The following is a 26105-nucleotide window of genomic DNA, read 5'->3' as shown; positions in this document are numbered from 1 at the left end:
TGGAAGGATTGGTAAGTTGGACCAGCATAGACATGCAAGTCATTGTGCATTTAGTAGTCTTGTCTTTGAAAAGATTACCCTCACTCTTCAAGGTCTCTCTAAAAAAATTATAGGCTGTGTGAATTGACCTCAAATCAATATCATAATTAATTTATCTTCATTAAGATTACGAAATTATTATTTTAGTTCTTTGCCCACATAGTTCACTGAAACCATTGCATATCTTTTTAACAAACAAATGAATGGTTTATCAAATTTTTGGTGCAACTTACATCAAAACAATGGGATTCTACAGTCTGATTTTGCTGCTTCAGCATTTTAGATCTTAATTGGATTAAGTTTTCCTGGCCATGGACCCAAACTTAGTTATCACTGTGGCCTTATGGCACGGTGCTCCATCATGCTGGAAAAGGCTTCGTTCTTCACCAAACTGGATGGTTGGGAGAAGTTGCTGTTGGTCACCTGCCTGCTGCCATTCCTGAGCAAGCTCTGCACTGGTGGCCCCCTGATCCCGCAGCTGAATCGTCTTTAGGAGATGTTCCTGGTGCTTGCAGGACTCTCTTTGGCACCCTCCTGCACAACACTTCAGCCTCTCTACTCGGCTTTTCCTTGCAGGTATTTCAAACATCGCCCTCATTTTAAAGCATCCAGTCTGCTATTCTAACTAAAAGAATAGGATCATTGACATGATCTCAGCAGGTACTTTTGTGGCAGGGCTAAAATGCACTTGAAATTGATTTTTCGTGAAGTAAATTTTTATGGCAAAGAGGGACTTTTAATTTAATCTGATCACTGTTAACATTATAGTATTTGCAAATTGCAGCAAACTTTGTGAAAAAAGTGTATTTGTGTCATTCTCAAAACCTTTGGCCTCAACTGTACACTATTCCAAATATACGTATACACCGACACTGACAGTGTGACCCCACAGTAAGCCTGTTGAAGTTTCTGAGAATTCAATGGCTCAATTTCATTCACAGCATTGTAACTCTGAAGGGTTTTGATATTCAGCAGCAACGTTTGAAAAGGTGTTGTTTTGCTGAGCTCTAGAAATGCTCTACAATTTCTTCTGCTCCTAGGCCTCTCTCTCTGCATCCTTCTCCCTTACCAGTTTAACCCTGGAATAACAATACACGCTGCCAGAACACTCTCTAACAAATACATCATACATTTTTAAAATTAAATATTTCCATTATGTATATGTCAATAATGCCATTTAGACCTTTTTTTGTTGGACTGCAATTCATACAGAAACTCACCACCTGCTCAAGGCTAGCATACTCTCTTCCTCCTCTGCCGGTCAAGGGAATGTGCATCTTCATGCAAATTTATTCAGAATGATAATGAGGCTTGGATGCATACATAAGATAAATGGCAAAGGGGCTTTTACAGCTTGAGTGTGACAAAGCACTTCTAATAAGGAGATTCTGACATCTCGAGTACACAGAGGCTGCCCAGTGGAGCATCGACCCTTAACCTTACGCAAATGTCGGCATTTTAAAATACAGGATGCAGGAACATGGTAAGCAGATGAGATGGTGACATGCTGTAAAGGTTCTGTAATGTGTCAGCTAATGATAAATCGATTATGGTCTCACCAAATGCTGACCTTCAAGGAAAACCTGTAACTCTGTTGTATTGGGTTTGTTGGAAGGTTGTTATTTAAATATATGAATAAATCAAGTGTAATGTAACCTCCATACCAGCCTATGATAAATTGTCCCCAATTAATCCCCCCTTTAGAATGACAAAGAATGATAAATAAGTTTCATGACAGTTTATTGTAAAAAGTAAAATTAATTTAAAAAAATTAATATTTATGTGATATTAGTAACACAGAAGGAACTGCTAAATGAACACAAAAAATAGCCAGTTCAACAAAACAAATAGCAACTATGGGATGCCCAGGAGTTGCTGGGCACACACAGCCAGTACCAATGCACCAGATTATGTAGTCATGATCAATTCAAGCTTAAACCAATTAAGTTTCATTGATCAGGACTCCATAAGACTAGTCAGGCGGCATTAATGTGGACTGACCGTTACTCACCTTGTGTTTGTTTTGCTTCAGTTCCATGCCTTTGGGTCCATTTTTGTTCCTTTTTGGCCTTTGCGCCAGGTTTTGGTTTGTGTTTAATAAATCCCTTTTTGACAGATGTCCTGCTTCTGTCCCTCAGTCAGAATAGGTTATTATAAATAATCTATATGTTTTTAATCAGCATACCAAAAAATGATATATTATCATATTATCAAAATATCATGAAAGAAAAACAATCTGTACATAAAAAACACATATATTCAGACCAGTATTGAACTATGTAAAATGATTACAAATATTGTCAACTAAAACTGCATTAAATACTCATAATAATTATAATAAACCAATAGTAACTCAAAGTTAGTGTTTCCATCTTGTGGAGTGAGCTGGTACTACAGAGCATGTTCCAATGCTGTCCGTTGAATTGGCATTGCCTCAGAATTTGTGTGTCTGTGTGTGGAAGTTACGTATGTCTGTGTGCATTTTTGCTTAGTGAAGCTGATGCCTTTCAGACCTCACACATCTCCAGAGCGGCGCCTACTCCATCTGACAGACCCACTCACACATGTAAAACCACGGCATGCATTTTTAAGGCCCTGTCCCTATCATGTTTGTCAGTCAGCAGGATTCTGTCCCCTCTAAGAAGCAGCGTGTGCTTGGCTGCGAGCGTGTGTGCTTGTGCACAGTTCGATGTATATCAGAGTGTGAGGAGACTCTGTGTACTAGATCTCAGGTGTGTTATTACCTAGAGTAAACAGGTCTGTGTGAACAGTAGGATGGAGGCGAGCTACTGCACTTCAGAGACGTGTAAGTAGGTGTGTTTTTGGTGCGGCTGTGAATCGCCGCTTCTGTCAAGAGGCAGGTGGGCTTGGGGAGCGGGGAAAGAGACGTGTGTGGGGTTCATAGGTGCTGTTTTCCCTCACACCTGCACTTTCTTTTGGAAAAGAAACACTTTCCCTACCTCCGGCTCAAGGACCTGATAAATGATGATGCTGAACAAAGGGATAAACAGAGGGGTAAACTAATGGCGGTGAAGGAGCAAGGAACTAGGAATGGAATCCGCATATAGTCCAAGCATCTCGATTTGGCATTTCTGAGCCTTAATGATAATAAATGAACTCACTGTTATGTCTTAAAATTGCAGAATCCCACTTCTCCCTCTTCTCTAACTTCATATTGACCCCCCACCCCCTGCCTCAGAACCATGTTTCGGATGCTCATTAGGAGGAGAAGTTACAGAGAGGCTGCCAGGGATGTTCAAATCCTCCCGTGTTTTAACTCATTAACTTCGGCTGCGACGGAATAATGGAAACAAACGGAAGCGCACATAGTTCAAACTTCTCATTTTTCACACTTTACCATATGCTCTGTGTGATCCGCGATGAGAAAACGCATTGATCAATGACGAGCTTTCTCTCTGCGCCGCAGCAGTCTCGAACGACCGTCGTTTAATGAGCGTCGAGCTGCAATAAATCCTGCCGATCTTCGGCTAAGATGCATATTGCTGGGCCATCCGCAATCAAAGGACATCGGAATTGGCTCATTAGTCATGATTCTCTTTGTGGCCTCACTCCACATTTCATCAGTGTCCACCGGGAAATGCACTTAGGATCAGTCGAAGGGGCAGCTGGATCCTACGCGTTTATGATCTTCCACGGCGCTGCACCTTCCCAGGTTTGTCAGTGATGGGTCATCAGTAATGTTATTGTCTCAGATGAGTGGGCAAGCACCACTCCACATCTCTGTCTTGGCTCCTTCTGCATGGCCAAGCTTGAATAAGCGAGGTGGTATTAGTTCGGGTAATGAGGCCAGAGTGGGCCCAGAGCCTGTAGCTTTAATAGAGCCATGTTGTCATAATGCGTCGGCGCTCGTCGCGTCTCGCCGCGTCTCACCCCGTACGTCTGGCGAATGAGAACGAGCTCCGCAGCTTTGCTCTTGCCCTTAAAGAATGTTACGGGCAGTGGCTGATGTAAATGCAGTGGCTCGTACTCGCGACCGGCAACGCTTTCATCCTCTCACTGTGCTCCCACTCTACAGGCTACTCCACAGCCATGTATCCATGGCAATTCGGGAAATTCAATTTACTTGAGTGGCTTTCGTTTAATCGCCAGGGATGATGTCTTTCTTAACGGACTTTTCATGGCTGGTTTGCATGTGATGTCTCCAGATCACAGATATTGTCATTAACCTAGAGCATCGATGTTTCAGATGAATTCTGGGGTAATTTAACTGTTTTAAAAACGATGGCAATACCAGAGCAAATAAGACTGAATAAGATATTGTCATGATCAACTTAGATGTTCAAAGACTTTCAAAGAGCACAGAAAAAATTGCAAACATTTTGAGAAATTCAGGAAATACCAGATATATATATAAAAATTCTTATTCATTCTTATTCATGTTTTCTATGATTACTTGAGTATCCTACGTGAGTTGGTTAAATTCGAGAAATGCCTGTTAAAACATCGTTCTTTTACACAGAGCCAGAATGATCTTGATGTTAATTTGGAATAGTGTAGCCCTAGATCGCAATCGGAAAAACAGACAGAGATGTGCAACCGAATGAATCAACCACATTGCATCTCATGTTAGACAAGCTCTAAATCCCCGGCGAGCCACTGGTCAACGTGTAATGATGCAGTTTTAAGAGGCAATGAAGAAGTGAGAGTATTTACACCAGGGCCAACATACCAGATGAATAAGTGGAAGAAAAAAAAACAACAGAGAAACATAAAAGCTATAACGGGCTACCAGAGGCGTTGTAAGAAAATGTATAACAGTTTGTAGAATTTTTACCTGGACGCTGCTAGAACATTACTTTATTTCATAAAGCTCAGCAGTTAAAGCTGGTGGAGCAGACAGGATTAAGAAGTACTTTTTTTTGTCATATTGAAAAGTTTTCCCATACAAAATGTGTCCACGTGGCCACCAAACGTCCACAATGCTGATCTATCTCTGAAGACAAGATGAGTGCTGCACCCCTCCCTTTCTCTCCCTCTTCCGTTAATCTGCCGGACTGATGCATCACTTCAGGAGTGAAATGAAAGCCCAATCGCTGTAAGTCCCGATTTCATTTCTAACATATGAAACAAAAATCAAATAAAATGTGTCTTCAATTAAAGTGGAATCAAGGCTGCATTTTCAGTCTGGGCTTTATGCGGATTAGGGCCGAGTTTGCCCGTCTCTTTCTCTCTTGTGGACGTGTAATGGCATTACGTGAGCAGAATACCCAGCGGAGAACACAGTTTTTGAGGATTTTTGCTCGGTTATCCTGCCGAGCCGAGACCACCCCCTCCCTCCTTCCCCCGCCTCATTTTCTCAGTCTCATCGATGGCGACAGTGAAAGCGCTAATTCTCTGGGATAATTCAGTCTTTGCCCCGGCCCAGTGTGCGGTGAGTTACAACATCCCCATCATAATGATTTTCCCTCCTTTTAAAATTGAGTGCCGATGAGCGTACGCTGAGGCAAGCATGGCATTAGCAGGATTTTGCGCTGAGATCGGTGTGTAATGGTGGAGTCTCCTGTCCCGGGGCCACTGGACTGGGTTGAATGTCTCCAGACCTGTGCCATTTTTGGTTTGCTGTGCATTTGGATGAAGGAACAGATCTGGGCATCCATGAGCCTAGAAACGGTAAAACCTATGCCTTCCAAGTACTTAAACAGCCATATTGGAAGACAAATCCCGTGGTCCTGAATAAGATGTAACTGTATTTCAGAACTCTTGGATCAAGCAAGTAAAACAAATAAGATGATCTATGGAATTGGTTCTGAATCGGCCAAGACATTAATACAAGTTGTAAGGATCTCAGCAGAAAAGTTGTGATTGGAAAACAATCTTGTATGATTGTGATCAGAGTCATTTTAAATGTTTATTGAAGTGAAATTGTAGAAAATTGACAGCTGAACTCACAGCTCTATTTAATGCTGAAAGTAAAAGTATGAAATTTAGATGATTGGGATTAAACAGGTCTGTGGTTATAAAAATGGCTTCAGTTTGCTAGGAAGCACATTCTGGATTAATGCAAAAGGGTCATGTGATCCAATGAATCTGTATTTAATGCTGGGATCATCAATGTAAGAATGGAAGTGAATGAAGCGATGCACCCACAATGCATTGTCCTTACTGTACAAGCATGTGGGAACAGTTGCTTCAGTTGGTCATGTCTGGGTTTATCAACATTATTCCATAGATGGAATTTTCTCCTGATATTTCAAAGCATATTTCAAGATGTCAATGTCATGATTCATCAGGCGCTGTGAAAAAATGGTTGATGGAAAAAGAGTCATACATTTTTTACATGGTTTGCCCACCAAAGAGTCTTGACTTTAAGCCTATTGAGAATGTTCTGAATCAAAATCTACTTCAAGGTCTGGGTACCTCATAGGCTGTGTGACCAATCAGAATCAGTAAATCCCTGGATTTGGATTCAATGTCCAAACTGGAACTCTGTTTTAGAGTGTCCAACTTTTTTGGCCATTGTTCATTGCATTCAGACCTCTGTTGATTATTTCACATACATGCAGACTTTTTATTCACACACATACACAACAGAATTACAGAATTAAACCCCCATCTGCACCCAGTCAGATGTGGAGAAGTAGTAGCACATCATGCGGTCTTCCCCATCTCCTCCCTGGGCCCAAAGGATTCCTCCTTCCAGCACAAGTTGGAAAAAAAGAGAAGCTGTAGCTCTGTCAGAACACGGCTACAATTCCTCACATAATCCGCACCTCGGGTGAGATCTCAGCAGCCTTCTCCATGGCTCTGAGTCTTTACTGCAGATGTCGAGAAAGCGTTCTTGCACTTATCTTATCATTACAGTCTTCTTTATTCGTACGGGACGGGGAGGGAATGATGGAGGCCGAGGCAAAAGGGGGGACGGGAGCTCCTGCAGCTCAGGAAGAAGGGCATTGCGTGAGAGGCTAATGATTTCCTCTTATATAAACACGATACAGGGATTAACGCTGGACCCTTCCTACATGTATAAACTCACATCTGCCTGAAGACAGCTTATAGCTGAGCATGCTGCAGTTCTCCTCAATAACCACTAATGCATTCAAAACATAAAACTCCAAAATATTAAATTTGAGGATAAACCGCACATCGTCCTTGTACATGAAATCCACTTGCCTAATATTGTGTGGATCCAGTTCATGCAACTCTGATCCATTCTGGTGTAGACTCTAAAGACCTCAGAAATTGTCCTCTGTGGTATCTGGTATCAAGGCATCAGCAGCATACCTTGTAAATCATGTATATAATTGCAAGGTGGGTCCCCCATGGATCCTACATGTCCGGCATATACTCAATCATGCTGAGATCTTTGCAAATATAGAGATCATGTGAACACCTTGAACTCTTTGTCATGTTCCTCAGAACACGTTTTGCTTGGTGAAAAAGGACGCGGCAACCAGGGAAAATTGCAACTTGTCTGTAGCCTGCTGTAATCTTTACTGGAACTTGTCAAGTAACAGCACGCTGCCTCCACTTGCTTGTCTTCTCCCAGTTGTGCATCCTGCTGTCATGTCTTTCGCTGGTGAACAATGAACACACACCTGCCCGTCCACATGGAAAAAAACAACATAAAATACACCACCTAATTCCATTGCTCTACAATGTTCTATTTCAGCCGATTTGTCTGGTGGACAAGGACTTGCATATTATTACAAAATGACAAAAAAAGCTCTCTTTACATATTTTGTGTCGTATGAATAACTGAAACCTTCTAAGTAGGTCCAGGATTCGCTCTTTCAATCACTCACTTACATTCAGAGTTTAAGACGTCCATATGTTAAATGCAATGAAATCTAACTGCTTCAATTAGATATAGTGGGAAATGTTGTGATATGATATCATAGTATGATATCATTATGGCCATATAAACATATTTGATCTGTCTGCATGAATGGAAAACTGTTCCCTCATATATCCCATGCTAGGAATCATTATAAATAGATTGTCAGTGCTATTCACCTCACCCAGCAGTGGTTTTAATGTTGTGGCATGTTGTTGAAAATGGAGGAAGATCCATGTCAACCAGGATGCTGAAAAAAGGACCAATCATATCCATAAATTCTCCTTTTGCAAGCAGAATGATATAAGAAGCCTAATGCCTCACACTAACTGCTAAAGTGATCAGGTAATTGCTTATTAATTATCAATCCACGGACCATTAGCCGCAAATAAGCACTTGTGTGCACAGCTTCCTGTTGTAGGGATGAGGTGGAGCGGCTGTCAGCCCTGAGTCTTCCTCTCGGCTGGCGTCAGGAGAAGCGGGAGCCTCGCTCTTCGCCGTCACCGGCTGCCCGTCGGACTCGCTGCCTTAATGGCGTTGTGCAGCGGAGCGGGCAGTCATTAAATTTACCACGGCCCCCGCTGCCCCCGCCCAATCCCCTCTCATTAATCCCGCAAACACCAGGGCCGGAGATCAGCGTGGCGAACCCACCTCGAAAGTAAACAGCTGTCCGGTCCGCTTAGATTTCCCTTCACCAGAAGGCCGTAAATACTCCCCACCACTAACGGGACACGCGGGCCCACACAACACAACGATGTGTTTGAGGAGTTAAGGAGCGAGAGAAGTGATTTTAGCCCATGCACCATGATTCAACTGGTGGTAAGAATCACTTGTGAAATGCTGTTGCAGGTGAAAAATGGTGAATTGCAAAGAACTGATCTGCAAAAAGCTGGTCTGACGAAGCAACGATTCAATAAGATCCGCCTTCCCCTGCAAGTTTTAATTTGCAAACTGGCTCCTGAGTCACGGGCACAGAGAATCCAATAAGGCGAGACATAATTGAGGTCAATAAATATTTCGCCGGATGAGCACCTAGGAAAAAAAAATGATTTCATTCTTCAGCTTTAATGATTTGTTTTTTGACAACTTAGTGTAAGGGCTGATCGATGTCGGATGCTCCACAAATCCCGATGCCCACTTTAGAGTTCCAAACAAACATTGTTAAAATAATGGTTGCAAAAACATCCGATAGATGGTATTATAATGCAAGTTTAACATTAAGAACAAACAGTTATTAAAAATATTATATGACCGGTTATACATGGTAGCCCAACATTAATTTGATTTTACCTGAATGGCCTGCTATCAACTATTATTCACTTTTCCATCAGTATTCCAAGTGTAGTAGCATCATAAAGGGTAAACCACACTGGCCTCATGAATCATGTTGCACTGCTATTTGTTTTTAGTGGCAGCGAAACTATTCGTAAATGCTTCCTACCATTCATTAAAATATACAGTGGATGATGTCGAGGCCAAAATGTTTCACTCCGGAGGCACTGGTGTCACCTGACAGATGGAAGTGAATAATATAGTCATCTGTCGTGCCACATATACTGAAAATGGGGAAGAGAAGAATCGAATCAAAAAGTCAAAAAAACTTCCCTTCTGCCTGGTGTGTGTGTCTCGTCTGTTGTACATATTTTATAGGTGAAGAGTTCAGCTGGGAAATGGGCTTCATGCTGGGAGTCTTGCCCTTGGCGACTGCCGGCTGATGCTGAAACTGGGGCCTTTGCATTGACGTGCAGTTCAATAATTAAACAACTGCAACAGCAAACAGGAAAAGGGTGGAAAAAGGTAAACCTAGCAATTCCTGAAAAGACTGCTGACTGCTGGAACATTTCTTTTGTAGTTTTGTAATGAATTATTTATTTTTTTTCATCATTATTATTTTCTGTACTCTGAAGATTTCTGTGCCGGCAGGTATTTTGAATAATGAATTCTATCACTGATCAGATTTGTAATAATCCCATTGTTTATTCAATTTCCAGATGGAGAGCTGTCTAAAACTAGAAAATCTGCATTTACCACAGACCATCACCCATCTGTTTAGCAGGCTAGTTACAAGTACAGTATGTGAAAGTGAAAGTGAAGTGATTGACATTGTGAAACACTGCAGCACAGCTCCCGGTGACACAACAAAATGTGTCCTCTGCTTTTAACCATCCCCCCGAGTGAGCTGTGGGCAGCCATGACAGGCGCCCGGGGAGCAGTGTGTGGGGACGGTGCTTTGCTCAGTGGCACCTCAGTGGAACCTTGGCGGATCAGGATTCGAACCGGCAACCTTCTGATTATAAGTAGATATAAATAGATTTATTATTGTCATTGTTAATCCCATAACACTTGCGATTAAATCTGGATTGGTGGGGATTCCTGGGAACAGGGACCAACCCAACATGTGTTTTGGATGCCGTTAAAAACCCACTGGGACCCACATTTGCATTAAAAACTAAATGGGGCAGTGGTGGCCTAGCGGTTAAGGAAGCGGCCCCGTAATCAGAAGGTTGCCGGTTCGAATCCCGATCCGCCAAGGTACCACTGAGGTGCCACTGAGCAAAGCACCGTCCCCACACACTGCTCCCCGGGTGCCGGTCATGGCTGCCCACTGCTCACTCAGGGTGATGGGTTAAATGCAGAGGACAAATTTCACTGTGTGCACCGTGTGCTGTGCTGCTGTGTATCACATGTGACAATCGCTTCACTTAAATAAAGTGTCTCGTGATGAATTGCACGTGTTAATTTTGACATTGGCAATGTAATGTTCTACAATGTATTGTGATGTCATCGCGAAAGCCATTAACACCATACAGTATCATGTCCATGAGATGGTGCAGCGCTTCCGAAATATCTGAAAAGCTGCCCTTTTTGCTGGTGTTCAGGAAGCATGGCAGTTGTGTAAATATGATTTGATAGCTTACTTACTCCATCTCCATGAGAGTCTATTAAAGCCACCCTGCTTCACTTTTTGGTAAATCCTTTCATGCAGTTAGCATGCTACCAGACATAAAGCCCGTAAAGACCTTTTTTGTGCTGTTTTTCTGAAGTCTGATGGGCTGCTAGCCTGGAGAGTCGGAAGCCCACAGGAGCCGGAACCGGTGTCAGGCTGGCGAATATGGTGACAGTAATAACACAACAGCTGTCCTGACCCTGCGAGTGAGGCTCTGATGGTGCCATTATATTTATAGGGTCTGCTGGACACTCCGGCCCTCGTGGTGAATAATTCAGGCCCGGGTGAGCTCAGAGGCCTGGCAGAGAGCGTGTTTGACTGACAGCAGCCATCATCATCACAAATAGCGGAGGTGGTGAGTGCTTTCAGGGCTGTCTGTGCAAATAGACCGAGTATGTGTGTATAGAGTATATACACAGTGGATATAAAAAGTGTACACACCCTTGTTAAAATGTCAGTTATTTTTGTGATGTAAAAAAAGATAATAATTTGTGTGTGAATTTTTTTTAGCTGTGTGTGAATGCAACATATAGGGATCTCCACCCACAAAGATATTCACAATGGCTACAAACACACAAGTTTTACTGCATTTTGGGGGGTTTTGATTACTGTTACTCATATGACATCTTCGCAGAAAATAGGTTGACAGTTGGAAAAAAAAATTGAGCAAATATAAAATTGTATATATATATAAAATGTATATACATACAAGCCAGGTGGAGAGGAAACACGGATGGTTTAAAAGATATGAAGACGGAGAGACAGACAAAACAAAAGGAAAAAAAAAACTGAGACTAACCTCCGCCCCACATCTCATACGTATGCTTTACCAGCTTCACTGAAAACACATTAGAGCTCATGCACACAGATTACAGGGCGACGTACCACTCTCTGCATCTCAGGGTTAATGCTCCAGGGGAGGGTTGGGTCCATCTTCTGTTTGAACCTTCAGAGCCTCCATTTCCTCCCTCCTCTCCATTCGCGGCCGCCCCAGGGCTGTGCTGCCTGACCTCCGATGTGGTCTTTTGTTTTCACTTGAGTCTTGAGTCAAATGCTGGTCTTGTACTGAAAACCATTTACAGTCTTATCAGGAGACATCTTGCAAAGAAAGTGGCCAAAAAAAGACTTTAAATATAAATTAGATATCTTTATAACTAATTCTTTTGTTGTTTTGTCAGTAAGATTTGGCATTTCACTTATTGTTATAAAATCTGAATAAAGTTGAATTTCAGATATCAATGAATATCAATGAATAAATGAATATCAGATAAATACACGGACACACGCACACCCCCACACTAAATGCACACGCAACCTGATGTCACAAACTCTTCATGGCGTAGTAATGATGTAATAATTTCAACACTTTTTCAGAAATTTCCTGATTCACTGACATGAGTAGTTGCCCATTCATGTTGGTGCTGCCAGTTCCGGGAATGAATTTCTTTACTTCCACTTTAGCATTTTTCACACGTGGTCAGATTCAGATTTTGTCATTCAAAAACCACCCACGCTGTGATGTGTCTATGACCATATATTTTCCATAAATGTCTTTAGTGCGTTCTACTATTCCTCTCTGTTCCTCTGGTTTCCCCTGCGTAGACTTCCGAGAAAACAGGAGGAAGTGCAATGATAGTGATTAAGTTCTGTGCCTGCCTGTTGTCACCGCTTCTAGGCATTCGACTTTAATTAGGGATGGAAGCAAGAATTCAGCTTTAAGACCCTCCCAGTTGCCTGGTTATGAGAAATCGCTGAAGATTATGCTTGTTTCAGATTTCCTGTTGGTCCTCTTTTTTCATGTACGCACTCATTCAAGCAGCTGTTAAGCTGTTCAAATTAAATGTGAGAATTCTTCTTATATATTTTTATTAATTGTCTCCTTTTATCTTGAAAGAAGTCCATTTTATTCAGTATTTAAAAATGTTTAGGTAGGTGCTACGTGTCCAAATAACATCTATATCAATGCAGGACTCAAGGATCCTCAGCAGAATTATGGCTAAACAATCACCCTTCTTCTATCACCTTATCTTCGTCACACACTGATCTCTAAACTCACACCTGGCAGTCCACGTGACCTCAAAAACCCCCCATTGCTCCATATTCCCTCTTTGGTGCTTTGGAAAAGGGGTCAGCATTCTTGCCTGTACACCAGGAACAGCCCAGTCGCTGCTTGAGATATGCACCAGATAAGTGTTCTGGTGAGTCCTGGCTGATAGGAGTAAATCAGCATTACAGAACAAACTGTTTCCAAGCAAGGGTAAGATACCACAAAAGACAACATAATGTTTTATTTATGGGACATCATGCATTATAAATGTGCTTGTGACGCATGACTAAGGGGTAATCAGTTTTAAACCAATGCATGTCGCTGTCAGCATGGATATTGTCAGCGTATCGGAATTTTATAAAAGCTGAATCGACGCCTCACCCCACCTTTCACTGCCTCACCATTTGTCTCCGAGTTCTCTCCCTTGTTGAGCTTTCTGTCTGGAGCAGGCGTTGCATCAGTCAAAAGACGTGACAGGCAGGAAGGAAATACAGCAAGACAATGTGTCGGGTCTGATGCCGGAGGGGAGCTGGTGGGCACGTTTCTTCATCATTCGGCACAGTGGCGGGAATAAATTATCTTAAAAAAAAAAAAAAACTCCATTCCGATCGCGCTTCCTATTTGTTCTCTCTCTCGCTCTCTCACTCAGGTCTCATGTGCACACGCAGGTCTCCTGCCAACTCCCATGAGAGACTTGCATTATCATGGTGACGGCAGCATTTAGTGTTGTTGCCATAGCAATGTACACTGACACTCCCATTATCACATAAAAAAGGCAGAGGATGTCGTATATAGCTTTACTGCATTTGCTAAAGTTTAACAATGTATAATATTCAATATAAAATTCTATGTTGTTATGTTATATGGAACTTTTTTCCAAATCGGTTGCTATTTCACATAACTCCCCACACTCTTACCTCTGGTTATTTTTATACTTCTTTTTTATGGTTGACTTTTGCTTCCTGTTCTTGTCCTCCCCCTGCCTCACTCACTGAAGACTTTTTACACAACTCATGCTGAAACACCTTCACAAACAAGCGCCCGTGGTGCAAGGCAATTTTGGCTGCCGACCTGAAAGCACCTGGTCAGCCAAAACTTGTCAGATCTTGTGTTTTAGGGCATGAGTTGGTGCAACAGGTGTTTCTGCCTTTTGGAAACCATTGAGCCATTAGTTACCAGCAGAGGAGAAAGCAGCTTTTTACTGACTTTTTACGGTCTTGACAGTCACCAGTGTTACAGGGAGGCAAGGAGGTGAAAAGCACAGAGGCTGAGGGAGAGAGAAGAGAAGAGAAGAGGGAGAAAATTGGCAGAAGGAGGAGGGTGAAACTATTCAAATGAGTATTAGTTGTGACTCACTGTAACGTAGCGGAAGTTTTCAGAGCGGCAGGAGCACCACGCAACTCGTGGCTCGAGGTCACACAAGCTCAGCCGGCCAACTGATACACACACCGGTGCTGTGGCAGAGACAGAGACTTACACACGTTTATGGTGAAGTGACTGAAGAGATATTCCAATTTAGTGTGTGTGTGCGTGTGTGTGTGTGTGTGTGTGTGTGTGTTGTAGTTATTGTGTGTGTGTGGGATTAAAATGCATAAAAGGACTTTTAGTCCCTCTGGAAACACTGGGACTCAGGATGGGTGGAAGAATGTCCCCGAGGGAAAGGTGGAACTGCGGAAGAAGGTGACACTGCTCCGGGGAATCTCCATTATCATTGGGACCATCATAGGAGCAGGAATCTTCATCTCCCCAAAGGGCATCATTAAAAACTCCGGCAGCGTGGGAATGTCGCTGGTGGTTTGGATTGCCTGCGGAGTGCTGTCTTTGTTTGGTGAGTTGCCACACACACATACACACGCACCCATTCAGTTCTGTCTGCCTGTAGATCCGTGTCAGGACTACAAAGCTCAGGGTCAGCACGCACTGAATGTTTATTCAAAAATATGAACATTGAGTACAACAGGACATTTAAGCCGTGCAGAATCCAGGGTGAGTGGGTCTCCCGATCCAGTCAGCTTCATTAAAGTGTTCTATTCTATGCTAAGGTGAATAGAGTCATTTTATCAGAAAGAAAAAGAACAAGTTAAGTGTCTCACAGGAAGCGTGTGCCTTTATGAGCACAGGAAAAAAATACAAGCTTCCTTTGATCAGCGGTGTGAACGATTCTTAAGAATGTATGATTAAATGAACACGGATATAGAACTGAAAGAGAGAAAAGGAAATATGCAACTGAGCTGTAACTGGCTCGCACAATGCATGCTGGGTCTGAACATTCTCATTTGTAGTTGTGTCACTGGTCAGCGTAGATTGATAGAATGAGAGTTAAATGGCTGTAATCTGCTCACATGGTGTGAAGTAAACTGACCTGCCCTGATTTGTCAGCCAGTCAGCCTGATATGTAAAAGGCCCATAAACAGAAACATAGTCTTGCATTATAACACAGTTAGCAAATGTGCATATTTTGTTGTCTTATACAGATCCCTTAACCACACCTTCCCTGAACTATACATTTACATCATCTACTGCGGTAACGAACTATGGAGCTACTGACATGTAAAGCCTGCCATTGTCCTCCAGAGTGACACACTTAACCCTATGTTGCTGTAGAGTGTTTCACCATTCATACCTGATTCAGCTCATACAACCTAGGTGGTATTAAGAGAGGTTGTCCTCCAAGACTAGGGTTGGAGAGACCAGCTCTAGATAGAAGATAAGTGAAAGAGATACACAGGAAGCATAGCACACAATGCACACAACAAAATGTGTCTATTACCCTTAGTGAGCAATGGGCAGACATGAAAAGCCACCAGGGGACAGTGTGTAAGTATCTTCTCAGTAGCACCTTGGCGGTTTGGGATTTGAACCCACAACCCTACTACTATAGATGCAAATGTTCAAATACGGAGGGTCCTGAATACATAACAAATAAATTACACATAGTAACATAGAATTCAAATTCTGTATAAACACTGTCATTTAAGTCAATCAGATTCATGTTCTCAGTCATTGGGACTATAATTTGCGTATTCTTCAAATCATGTTTTTTGATGGAATTATTGCTGCATTTAGGGAGACATTATATCAAACTTATATGACATTTCAAGAAATGTATTAAAATGTGTCTACTTTAGTGTGTATGAGAACAGTAGGTCACACTTTTTGTTGCACTTATTTGCATTTAAGAGCACAATGTAATATGTGTGCAAACCCAATGAGTCTTTGAAATAAGGTATTGTGTATGCATGTTTATGTATACCCAACTGGAGAGCTGTTGTACTTACTGTGCGGTCAATCTAACTACTGTGGGATATCTCTGAATATCCTAAACTCTTTACAGCATCTCAACTCTCCTTTCATTTATCTTCTTGCTGTCTCAACATGTCCTGTTGTACTAAAATACTCATATCTTTTCCCCCTAGGTGCTCTTTCGTATGCTGAGCTGGGCACCAGCATTAAGAAGTCTGGGGGCCATTACACGTATATTCTGGAGGCATTCGGGCCATTGGCAGCTTTTGTTCAGCTTTGGGCTGACCTGATCGCAATAAGGTTTGTAAAGCCCAGATCACTTGGTGACCCATCTCTGACTCTGACTCCACAATAAGGGCTGAATCAGGTTTAAAGGGGGATTTCCTCAGAAGCCAAATGAAACTATGCCAAAACAAACAGGATTTATGCTATCGGACATCCAAGGCTATGAACAGTTATTGGACTGTTCTCAGCAACCTAGAGTTACACACAACATGGCAGAAAAAAAAAAACTCTTGCATGCATTCAATTAATTATCCTTTGTCTCCTATCTCTAATCTCAGACCCGCAGGTTTGGCAGTGATATCTCTGGCGTTCGGACGTTACATTTTAGAACCCATCTTCATGCCCTGTGGCGTTCCAGAGCTGGCGATCAAACTCACCACAACTCTCGGAATAAGTACGTCAGTGCATCAAAAGGGCCACCTCTTCAGCTAAAATCCATCGCATGATCACACATGCTTAACTTTGGTCTTTGAATTGGGAAAATGTGGCTAAAATTCCTGAACTAACATTTGCATTGTTGGTAGGCTGTTTTGACAGCTACAGAGCCCCCTAGGGGTCATATGGCAGAAAAAAAAAAAACATGATGGAAACAGAAATTAGGTGAGGTGGTAGAATAAAAATCGACGCAGTAGGAAATAAATTAGTTGAGGTGGTAGAAAACAAACAAACAAAAAAAAAATCAAGAGACCTCTGTTGGATATGATGCACAAGCAAGATGTTCTCCAACAGCTGTACCATAAGTAGACCTTATATAGGACTTAGCATGTTGATAATGCATTCCTGTGTAATAATGGATGTTGATAATGCATTCCTGGTTCCTGACTGTGGTGGCTATGCTAATAAAATTACACCCCAAATTAAAATATTGCAATAATCTAATTTTCCTACAACAACCTCAACTAATTTTCCTACCACTTTTCAACCTAAATGTTTTTTTCTACTACATGTCTCCAAATATTACTGTTTTGGTTTTGTGACAGCTATTGAAATATATGAATGTGTGCTAATGCTAATTAATACATATGCATAGTTAAGTACTGATTGGTAACAAAATAAAGGATAAAAGCATCTCCACTGGGTTTTGGGTAGCAGTATTACAGTAATAACTACACCACTTTTCCCAGACTTGATTCCTCTTCTGAAGGGACCATTAGACAATCCTTGATTTGGTGCTTTAATATTTGGTGCATTCAGGCCATTATTTTAATACTGGTGTTAAGCTATGTGTTAAGCATGTGGCATGAATGCTACTGAGGTCATGGGCATCTGCAGGAATTACATAAATAGATAAAATAAGACAGAACTGCTTGATGTCACAACCATGCGGGCATGACGAGGCAGGTGAACGGAGAGGTGACGAGGAAGGACGCAATCGCTGACATCACGAAACCGGGGTTTAATGGGTGAAGGACAAGACAGGACAGACATCCGAACATGGAACATAACTTCAAAGACCTGACAGCGAACAGAACCGACAGGGCAGCTTTATACAATTGACACAGGTGAAAACGATTAAGGAACATTTCACAGGACAACAGTGAAACTCCGGTCTGGATCCCGGACCGGAGTAACCCCTTTCGGACCGGATCATGACACTTGATAGTTAACAGTATCTTGAAGAAGACCTTACCTTAGTGAAGAATCCCACCTTTAGTTCTGTGCATAGCATTAGTGTGAAGACAGTGCCATAAGCTGTGAGGTTACTATCCGCCCTAAATTTCATTTAGCAAAATTTAGTTCAACAGGTATTATTTTGATACTAATTTTCAATTGTTTTTTGCTATTTACCTGATGTATGTTGATGTATTCTGATTTTCTCGTTATCTTCATTGTGCCACAGCTTCAGTGATCTATCTCAACAGCATGAGTGTGAGCTGGACAGCCCGGCTTCAGATCTTCCTCACCGGCTGTAAACTGCTGGCGGTGGGCATCATCATCGTACCTGGCCTCTACCAGCTGTTCAAAGGTAGAACGGCTGCTGCTGCTGCTTTTCAAAAATGATCTTCAAATTCATTTTCTTTTCTATTGAGCAATTACCATTTTTTTCAAGCGTGCAATGATTAAAGAAAAAGAGACAGCTGATCCTGCTGCACCTGCCACATATATAAAGAGCAGATGTGAGCTTCCACATGCTTCCTCGGGTGCTTTAGTCATCCTCATTAGTATCTACAGTCCCATGAAAAAAGCATTTCCCTTGTCTGATTTTATGCTTTTGTTCACTGTGAATTCCATAACAGGTCTTGTTACTGGTAATAATGGTATTAATTAGTAAAATCCAGTGTTTGGTTGGAAAAAATCATCATGTGGAAGTAGTTAGCATATTCATGTGCTCATTTCCCAAGACAGAATGGGCAATTTGTACTCATGTGGTATGTATTCTATGTTGTGATGTTTCGAATAGCGACATCATTTTTATAATGGTCAAAATAATTCTTGGGAAATGTACATATTTTGCATGTTTGTTTTCTGTGTGCTCAAAGGTGAGACCAAAAACTTCCAGAATGCATTCGAGCTACAGAGCGTCGATCTGGCTGGGTTTCCGCTGGCTTTCTACTCAGGGATGTATGCCTACGCTGGCTGGTGAGCTTTCCAGGGTCTCCTCTGCTCAGCCAGAACGAGTCCATTTCAATTCACAAAGTTAATTAATTAAGCAACATTGCAGGAGTGGGAGTGCTGCGTGTCAGTCGGCCATAGGCACCAAGCCATATAACAGTGAAACAGCAGAGTTGAATGTGTGCTATGAGGTATGGCTCTGTACGCAAGGCCATTAATCATGTAATGCTAAGTTGAGAAAACGTAGTGATTGTTCCTTCATTCCTTACACAAGATTTACAGGTACTAAAAAATGCGTACAATGTGCGAGTTAGCCAAACATCCCAGTGGTGTTTTTTTCTGTATGTTAACGCCTCTAATTTGTTCACATTATTCAGGAAACTATTTGATTTGCTGAATAATGTGAATAATTTCTCACACATCTTTGATCACTTGACAGGTTTTACTTGAATTTTGTAACAGAAGAAGTGGAGAATCCTGAAAGGTTGGTATAACATAAAATATATGGGTAATGTGGGACATTTCTGAGTTCATTGCTGGCTCTGCCTGTCACATTTCCCTTCGCTGACTTGCTTGTGGCTTATCTTCTAGGACTGTTCCTCTGGCCATTTGTATCTCTATGACAATCGTGACCTTGTGCTACGTCCTGACCAATGTAGCCTATTACACAGTGATGTCAGCTGAGGAGCTGCTGGCCTCCAGCGCGGTGGCTGTGGTGAGTGACACTATGTCGCATTATGCCACCTAGAAAGGCCCTGGGGAGAAAGAACGATGATAGGAAATGGTCTGGCCGCTTGCCAGTCGATACATTGTTTTCCTCAACCAATGTATTCTCTGTGACTTTATCAATAGCAATTATTTTGTGAGCTGCACCATGCATCAATGATTACACGTATTTTATTCACACACATATGAATAAATAAAAAATAAATAGTAACAGCAAATAGACAAACTTTTACCCAGTTATAATAAAAGCTGTGAAGGGGACTGCTAGCTAAATAACGTCTTTGGTTAAAAAAAAAGGCCAGGATTTATCTGTATTTTGGAGAAGAAGAACTTTCAACCCATCCAGCCCTATTTGTTTGAATGTGATTATTTCCATCACACACAATTAATGTTAATGTTGTATTATATAAAAAATGTGAAGAGGTTGTGGTTGTAACGTCCTGTCGAGAGAATGAGACACAGGCGCTTGACATTGTGAAGTGACAAATTCATTTAAAAAATGGAACCACAGGCAGCATCACAAGTATCCAACTATGGCAAGTAGGTTAATGCACGACAGTAAGCTAATGACATAGGTTCACTTTTAAATGGTCCTGATCAGCCAAGTCTAATAGGTGGCACTCGTGGGTGATAAGGACCCAGGACACATGTGAAGAGCTTCCCCCTGGCAAGGCCAGGTGCACAGAGGCATCACACACGCAGGAATATAGGTGAAGCCATGCTTAATAAATAGAATCATCCAATTTCAAAGCTCCCGATATGTCTTCTTCATTCCCTTCGATTTTTGTTCTGCTCATAATAGCACTTATTCAGAGTTCCATCAGCCGATATCACAAACATCATCTCAGGACCACGTCCACAACCAGACCAAATATGCAGAAACATTATCAAAGCTTAAATTTAACAAACAAGTAAATCTGTCATGTGTGAACATTCCCAGCATGCTACGCCACAAAAATGTCCCCCTTATCAGCATTCAGCATCATTTAATGAAGCACCACTGGAGCACATTTGGAGCTGCCTGACTGTGAACGTGCAAATGAGTTGGCAGACGAGCACGGTAATTTAGCACACTTAGGCCTGTAAATTTTCCATCACCACGTTGTGCTCTCCCAAAGCTTTCATGCCAGACTACATTAAATGGGATTGAATTCATTGGAAAGCATATTTATGTATGCATCTCCTATTGCCACACTTTGATGCATCAGTGCCTGAGAAACATGGCAGGATCCTGTTTGTGAAATTCCAGGTGTAACAGTATACTCTCTGTATTGCAAAGCATGCCGGAGTGTTTTGCGGAGGATTTGCCAGTTTACCCCGTCTTTTCAATACCGCGTGCTCCCTGAAATCAGGTTTTCAGAATCCACAGGAGCATTGATGTTTTACCCACTCTGCTCTCCCTCACATCATCATATCATGTTTGTCAACTAATTCCATTTGGCCGCAAGGTGCAAACCGTGGCTAATGCCTGTTCACCGGCACTCTTAGCTACCGTTAGCACATCATCAGTCGGCACCTTCTCTCTCAGTTAAAGAAAAAAGAACGTAATGTAATACGCCGGCTCCTCTAAATGGCTCTCTTGGTGAGTAATCATATTTCCGTCAGTTTAAATGACAGCACCTGAATAAGTGAGCGCAGAGATTTGCTGCCATTCGGTGAGACAGGCTGAAAGGTTTCTCATCTGATTAGACCCTTCTAATGGAATCATTTACCACTTTTGTTTCGAGCATCCAGTCATCTTACACAGCCTCTTTGATGGAAAGTAAAAAAAAAAAGCCCTTTGTCGAACAATAATATATTAAGGGCGTTTTGACCCCAATAGTGAATGAGTGATAGCTTTTTTTTTATTGGCTTTCGTGAAGTTGAATCAAGTTTGCCTGCTCTTATGCCTTTATTTTTATTATTTTTTATTTCCTTATTGCTTCCCTCTCCTGCCCTGTCCCTTGTGCAGACATTTGCTGAGAGGCTGATGGGGAAGTTTTCGATGGCCGTCCCCATATTCGTGTCCTTGTCTTGCTTCGGGTCCATGAATGGATGCCTGTTTGCTTTCTCCAGGTGAGTGTCAGGGCCTGCCGTTCCTGTTCCTGCTTAACTTTGTTACATAGGTTTTAACAGTTTAATAACCCTCAAGATTACTTTTTGTAAGACTTTGGAAAAATATTTGGTCTGGTCTCCACCACTGATTCATATCTGATTAATAAACTTTATTAAAAACTAAACAAAACATAGCAGTGACATATTAACCATCCTCTACAAAAAACTTGCAGTGGTGGCCTAGCGGTTAAGGAAGCGGCCCCGTAATCAGAAGGCCACTGAGGTGCCACTGAACAAAGCACCGTCCCCACACACTGCTCCCCGGGCGCCTGTCATGGCTACCCACTGCTCACTCAGGGTGATGGGTTAAATGCAAATTTCACCGTGTGAACCGTGTGCTGTGCTGCTGTGTATCACATGTGACAATCTCTTCACTTTATTTGCAATGTAATAATAAGCAACTAATTTATTCATCTATTAAAATATTTTTTTAAGCTAAATAAATCAGGATGGAGCAGCATATGCTGTTGTACATGCAGGATAAGACCTAAACTGAAACATTTATTTTAGACATCTAATGGAATACTATCAAAAAAATAAGTTCTTCAACTGTGAAATTTAGCAATTTTGATGTATTATTTAAATTTTTATTTCATGACTAATGCGAATATTGTGGTGTTGCTTTTTTAGAATGTTCTTTGCAGCATCTCGTGAGGGTCATCTGCCAGAGGTTTTGTCCATGATTCACATCCGCAGACATACGCCTGTACCGGCAGTTATTGTACTGGTGAGAGCAAAAACATGCATCTAAATTCTATACTTATATTGTTCTGATAAGACACATTTTTATTTTTTAACTCATTTTAGCCAAGAAGTTCAACTAATTGCAAAAACCTTCTTAAGATACTCTGGGTGCTTTTGCTGCTGTCCTCCCACTTCCTCACTAATGATTTCTCTAATTAGTTGAACTTCTTGGCTTCGTTAGAAACAAACACCTATATATATATATATATATATATATATATATATATATATATATATATATATCCTGTACTAAAACTTTCCAAATTTACAAATGTACAAAAAGTAAATTAATATGTATGTGTTAGTGTGTATGTATTAATTAGTAAGTTGAGTCTTACTGAGACATGAATTGGTACACTAAGATGTTCCACAATACCTCACCTGTCTTTACATCATCTGATCTCAATGCAGCCTTTTGTGCTCTGACCTGATCTCCCTGCTTTCTGCTCCTCTGCAGTACCCTTTGACGTTAGTCCTGCTCTTCTCAGGGGACATCTACAGTCTGCTGAACTTCATGAGCTTCCTGCGGTGGCTCTTCATTGGTGTGGCTGTGCTGGGCCTCATCTACATGCGCTACACTCGCCCAGAGCTGCACCGCCCCTTTAAGGTCAGCCGCTGTGTCTGCTGCATCCTGTAAAAAGTGCAGTCAATAAAGTGGCTGAGTCAGTATATTGTCCTCAACATTGAGGTCCATCGGCTATGAAATCACATTCATTTAAATTCAGGACGTGATAAACCTTCCCTCATCATGAAAAGAATGAGTAAGAAATGCATTCTCTCTAAAATATGATAACACTTTGCTTGCTGTCTAATGATGAAAAGGTTTGGTCAAAATTCATTCAAAAAGCAACATTTTGGACCGTACTTCAATGCGCAATGATGGGAACGGTGGTACTGTGTGGCTTGCCTAAAAATGAGCGCTTTACACCCAGTGACATGACCAACTACTCTTCCATTCGTAGGCTATTAGTGATATCCAAAGTATCATTAAGCTCTTAAAAGTGTGGTTGGAAATTCAGAAGCCTTAAAGCTTGAGATCATTGAGGAATAGCGAACTTGTTGAATGACGTCACACCTCAACGTCATCTGCCCCACCTTCGACAAACTCCCTCTGTTTCTTCCAGGTGCCAATCTTCATCCCTGCCGTTTTCTCCTTCACCTGTTTCTTCATGGTGTTCCTCTCCCTGTACTCTGACCTCGTCACCACAGGGATCGGCTTCGCCATCTCCCTCACTGGCATCCCGGCCTACTACATATTCATAGTTTTTGACAGAAAACCAAAATGGCTGCTAAAGCTCTCAGGTACGATGACATGGAGGAAGCTGCCATTTTTATGTTTTATGCCTTCCACTATTTTGTGATGAACTCTTCAGCCATTTATTATCAATACTCTAAAGCTATTAATTAACTGGTTTTATATGCTAATGCTACTTCCTTACATGACTTCCACTATTTTGTGATGAACTCTTCAGCCATTTATTATCAAAACCCACAATCTTCATTATATATAGGGGTTGGTTATTATAGATTAAAAGAAAATACATGTGATGAGATGCATTACTTAACAATAGCAATTGTTATGTATTTCCTAATTTGCTGAATGCGTATGTCATATTGTTTCCTTTCTTCCTACTTCAGTAATGCAATAACTCTCAACGCGTGTGTGTCTTGCTTTCCTGTTCCTACAGATTCCATAAACCGATCCCTACAGATCATTATGGAGGTGGTCCCACCAGAACATTGACATCGCTTCCGGACGTATTTTTCTTGTCGCTCTCACTGGAGACAGGCTGTATTTGAGAGTGAAAATGAATCACATTGCTGCAGATGGCCAACCCTAGAGAGGCTTAGCCCGTGCTCGCATTTCATATGATCAGTTTACTTTCCAGTGGTATTTTCATACTGGAAAAATTGAAAGAAAAGTGCCTTCACTGAGACATTTAACACACTAAACCTGTGTGGGAATTATGGGTTATCTTTCTCTGTAACCTCCACTCCGTGTGGCTGGGATACAGCATGCACATTCACATTATCGCCCACACCGTGAACTGGTATTCTTTTATGGTTCACGCTGCTGGCGTGGATGTTCGATCACACATCTTCAGCTGCTAAACAAAGTCCCTGCTGATGTTCCTGGCAGGGGATTGAACCTGTGATTTATGTGATAAATGGACAAAAAAAAAAAAATCCACTGACTGATTTGAATGGACCTTTTGTACGTCTGACAGAACTGAATAAAAAGTGCTTTATTGAACTTTAATGGGCTTTTTATTGTGTCTTGTTAAAATATATTCACAGGTCATAATATTCCCATAGTCACCACACCATATAAAATGACTTTTTATTGTTCAACTACTGCATTTCATTAATGCAGTAACTACATTGGACAACGACATCCAGTGGGTATCCGGTTTCACAACTGTGTTTTAGAGATGTTAAGAGGTTCCAGGTATGAGGCAGCAAACATGACTTTATAATAAATTGTATTTACGTTGCTTTTGCAAATTTACCCAGAAACTACAAATGGCTGCATGGCGGGTGTTATCACTTACTTTGTGAAAGTGAGAAGTAAAAGGTGCAAGCATGTGAACTGGGCTGACATGATGCTTCTCCAGGCATCTTAAGTGATGAGCTTAATTCTCATTCACCTAGATTTCAGCACGGTCTGGTGCCCTGGCCCACTCTGTAAACTGATAGTTGTAAGAAGGGGTCAGATGGTCAGTCTGTGAATGAAGGCTAATGCCATGCACTGACCCCTCCTTAGCAAACCCCTCAGCTCTCAAGGCCATGATCAATGAAAAGGAGACAAAACTGTCGATAAATTTACACAAAGGAATTTCCGGTAATGTGTGTGTATGAGTGTATGGGGCATGCTGTGTTAAAAGGGTTCAGGGCTGGGAGATTGATCCCCTCTGCAAGGGTGATTCCATTACCTTGTAATGCCTAAACGCCCACTGTGATTTCCTGCTAGTTGGGACACAGAGACCCACAGTCAGGTAGAAAGAGGGATCAAAATTTGTTTCTCTGACTTTATCATCCGGGGTCATTCATCTTCATCTGTGTGGAGTAGTCGTGTCTGTGTGTATGTGTGTGTGTGTGCGCATGTTTGTGCTTCTCTCCCTGTGTAATACAATTGATTCACTCAGATGTAACTGAAGTGCCAAAACCCCTCCCACTTGAGTAAAACCTCACTACTATCTAGTGTGTTACTTTACAAGCTGATCGGAAGGCGGATGGGTTCCTATTGTGCTATGTTTTCATTTGATTTCTGTATATAGATGCATTTTAAAAACAAATGGCAGTACTCTAAAGTGTAACCAGGGGGCGATATAGTGCAGCACAACAGAAATGCATGCTGATCCCTTGCTGTAAAAAGAATTCACTTCACTTTCCATTCTGAGCCTGTAGGTTAAACTTCTCTTCATACATTTTTTACAACATGCAGTTGTATCAGAATATATGCAGATGTATGTACTTGTTGCAGGTGTGTGAGCGTTAGATGTGCCAAAGGAGCTGTGGCACATTCAAACTATATCTTATTTTTATTTTTAATGTGGGAACAATAAGTGCTGCTCAAGAAACTACAATGCAAATTATAAAACACACCTTAAAAAAGTAACAACAATGAAACA

The 26105-nt window shown here is 41.6% G+C and overlaps 1 protein-coding gene and 1 long non-coding RNA gene across 4 annotated transcripts; both read left to right on the top strand.

The window, feature by feature from the left end:
• Nucleotides 1-4987: 4987 nt before the first annotated feature.
• On the top strand, nt 4988-9890 carry LOC114768504 (uncharacterized). Its single transcript, XR_003743069.1, has 3 exons — nt 4988-5095; nt 9485-9631; nt 9826-9890. It is a non-coding gene; the product is annotated as an uncharacterized LOC114768504 (long non-coding RNA).
• Nucleotides 9891-11117: 1227 nt separating this feature from the next.
• Nucleotides 11118-24693, top strand: slc7a11 (solute carrier family 7 member 11). 3 transcript variants are annotated; one of them, XM_028960835.1, is made up of 13 exons: nt 11118-11136; nt 14392-14656; nt 16245-16371; nt 16635-16750; nt 18197-18322; nt 18837-18936; nt 19349-19393; nt 19501-19624; nt 21587-21690; nt 22360-22456; nt 22931-23080; nt 23598-23775; nt 24162-24693. In XM_028960835.1, exons 2-13 carry the CDS (start codon nt 14416-14418, stop codon nt 24215-24217), a joined length of 1464 nt encoding a protein of 487 aa, XP_028816668.1. In that variant the 5' UTR covers nt 11118-11136; nt 14392-14415; the 3' UTR covers nt 24218-24693. The 3 variants fall into 3 exon arrangements, with proteins under 3 accessions (XP_028816668.1, XP_028816667.1, XP_028816669.1); XM_028960834.1 differs by lacking the exon at nt 11118-11136 and adding an exon at nt 11217-13038; XM_028960836.1 differs by lacking the exon at nt 11118-11136 and having other exon boundaries at nt 14525-14814.
• Nucleotides 24694-26105: the final 1412 nt, after the last annotated feature.

The sequence above is a fragment of the Denticeps clupeoides genome, chromosome 18 (assembly GCF_900700375.1).
Source record: "Denticeps clupeoides chromosome 18, fDenClu1.1, whole genome shotgun sequence".
Lineage (NCBI taxonomy): Eukaryota > Metazoa > Chordata > Actinopteri > Clupeiformes > Denticipitidae > Denticeps > Denticeps clupeoides.
Note: the sequence above shows the minus strand (reverse complement) of the source record. Positions and strands in the feature narration are given on the sequence as shown.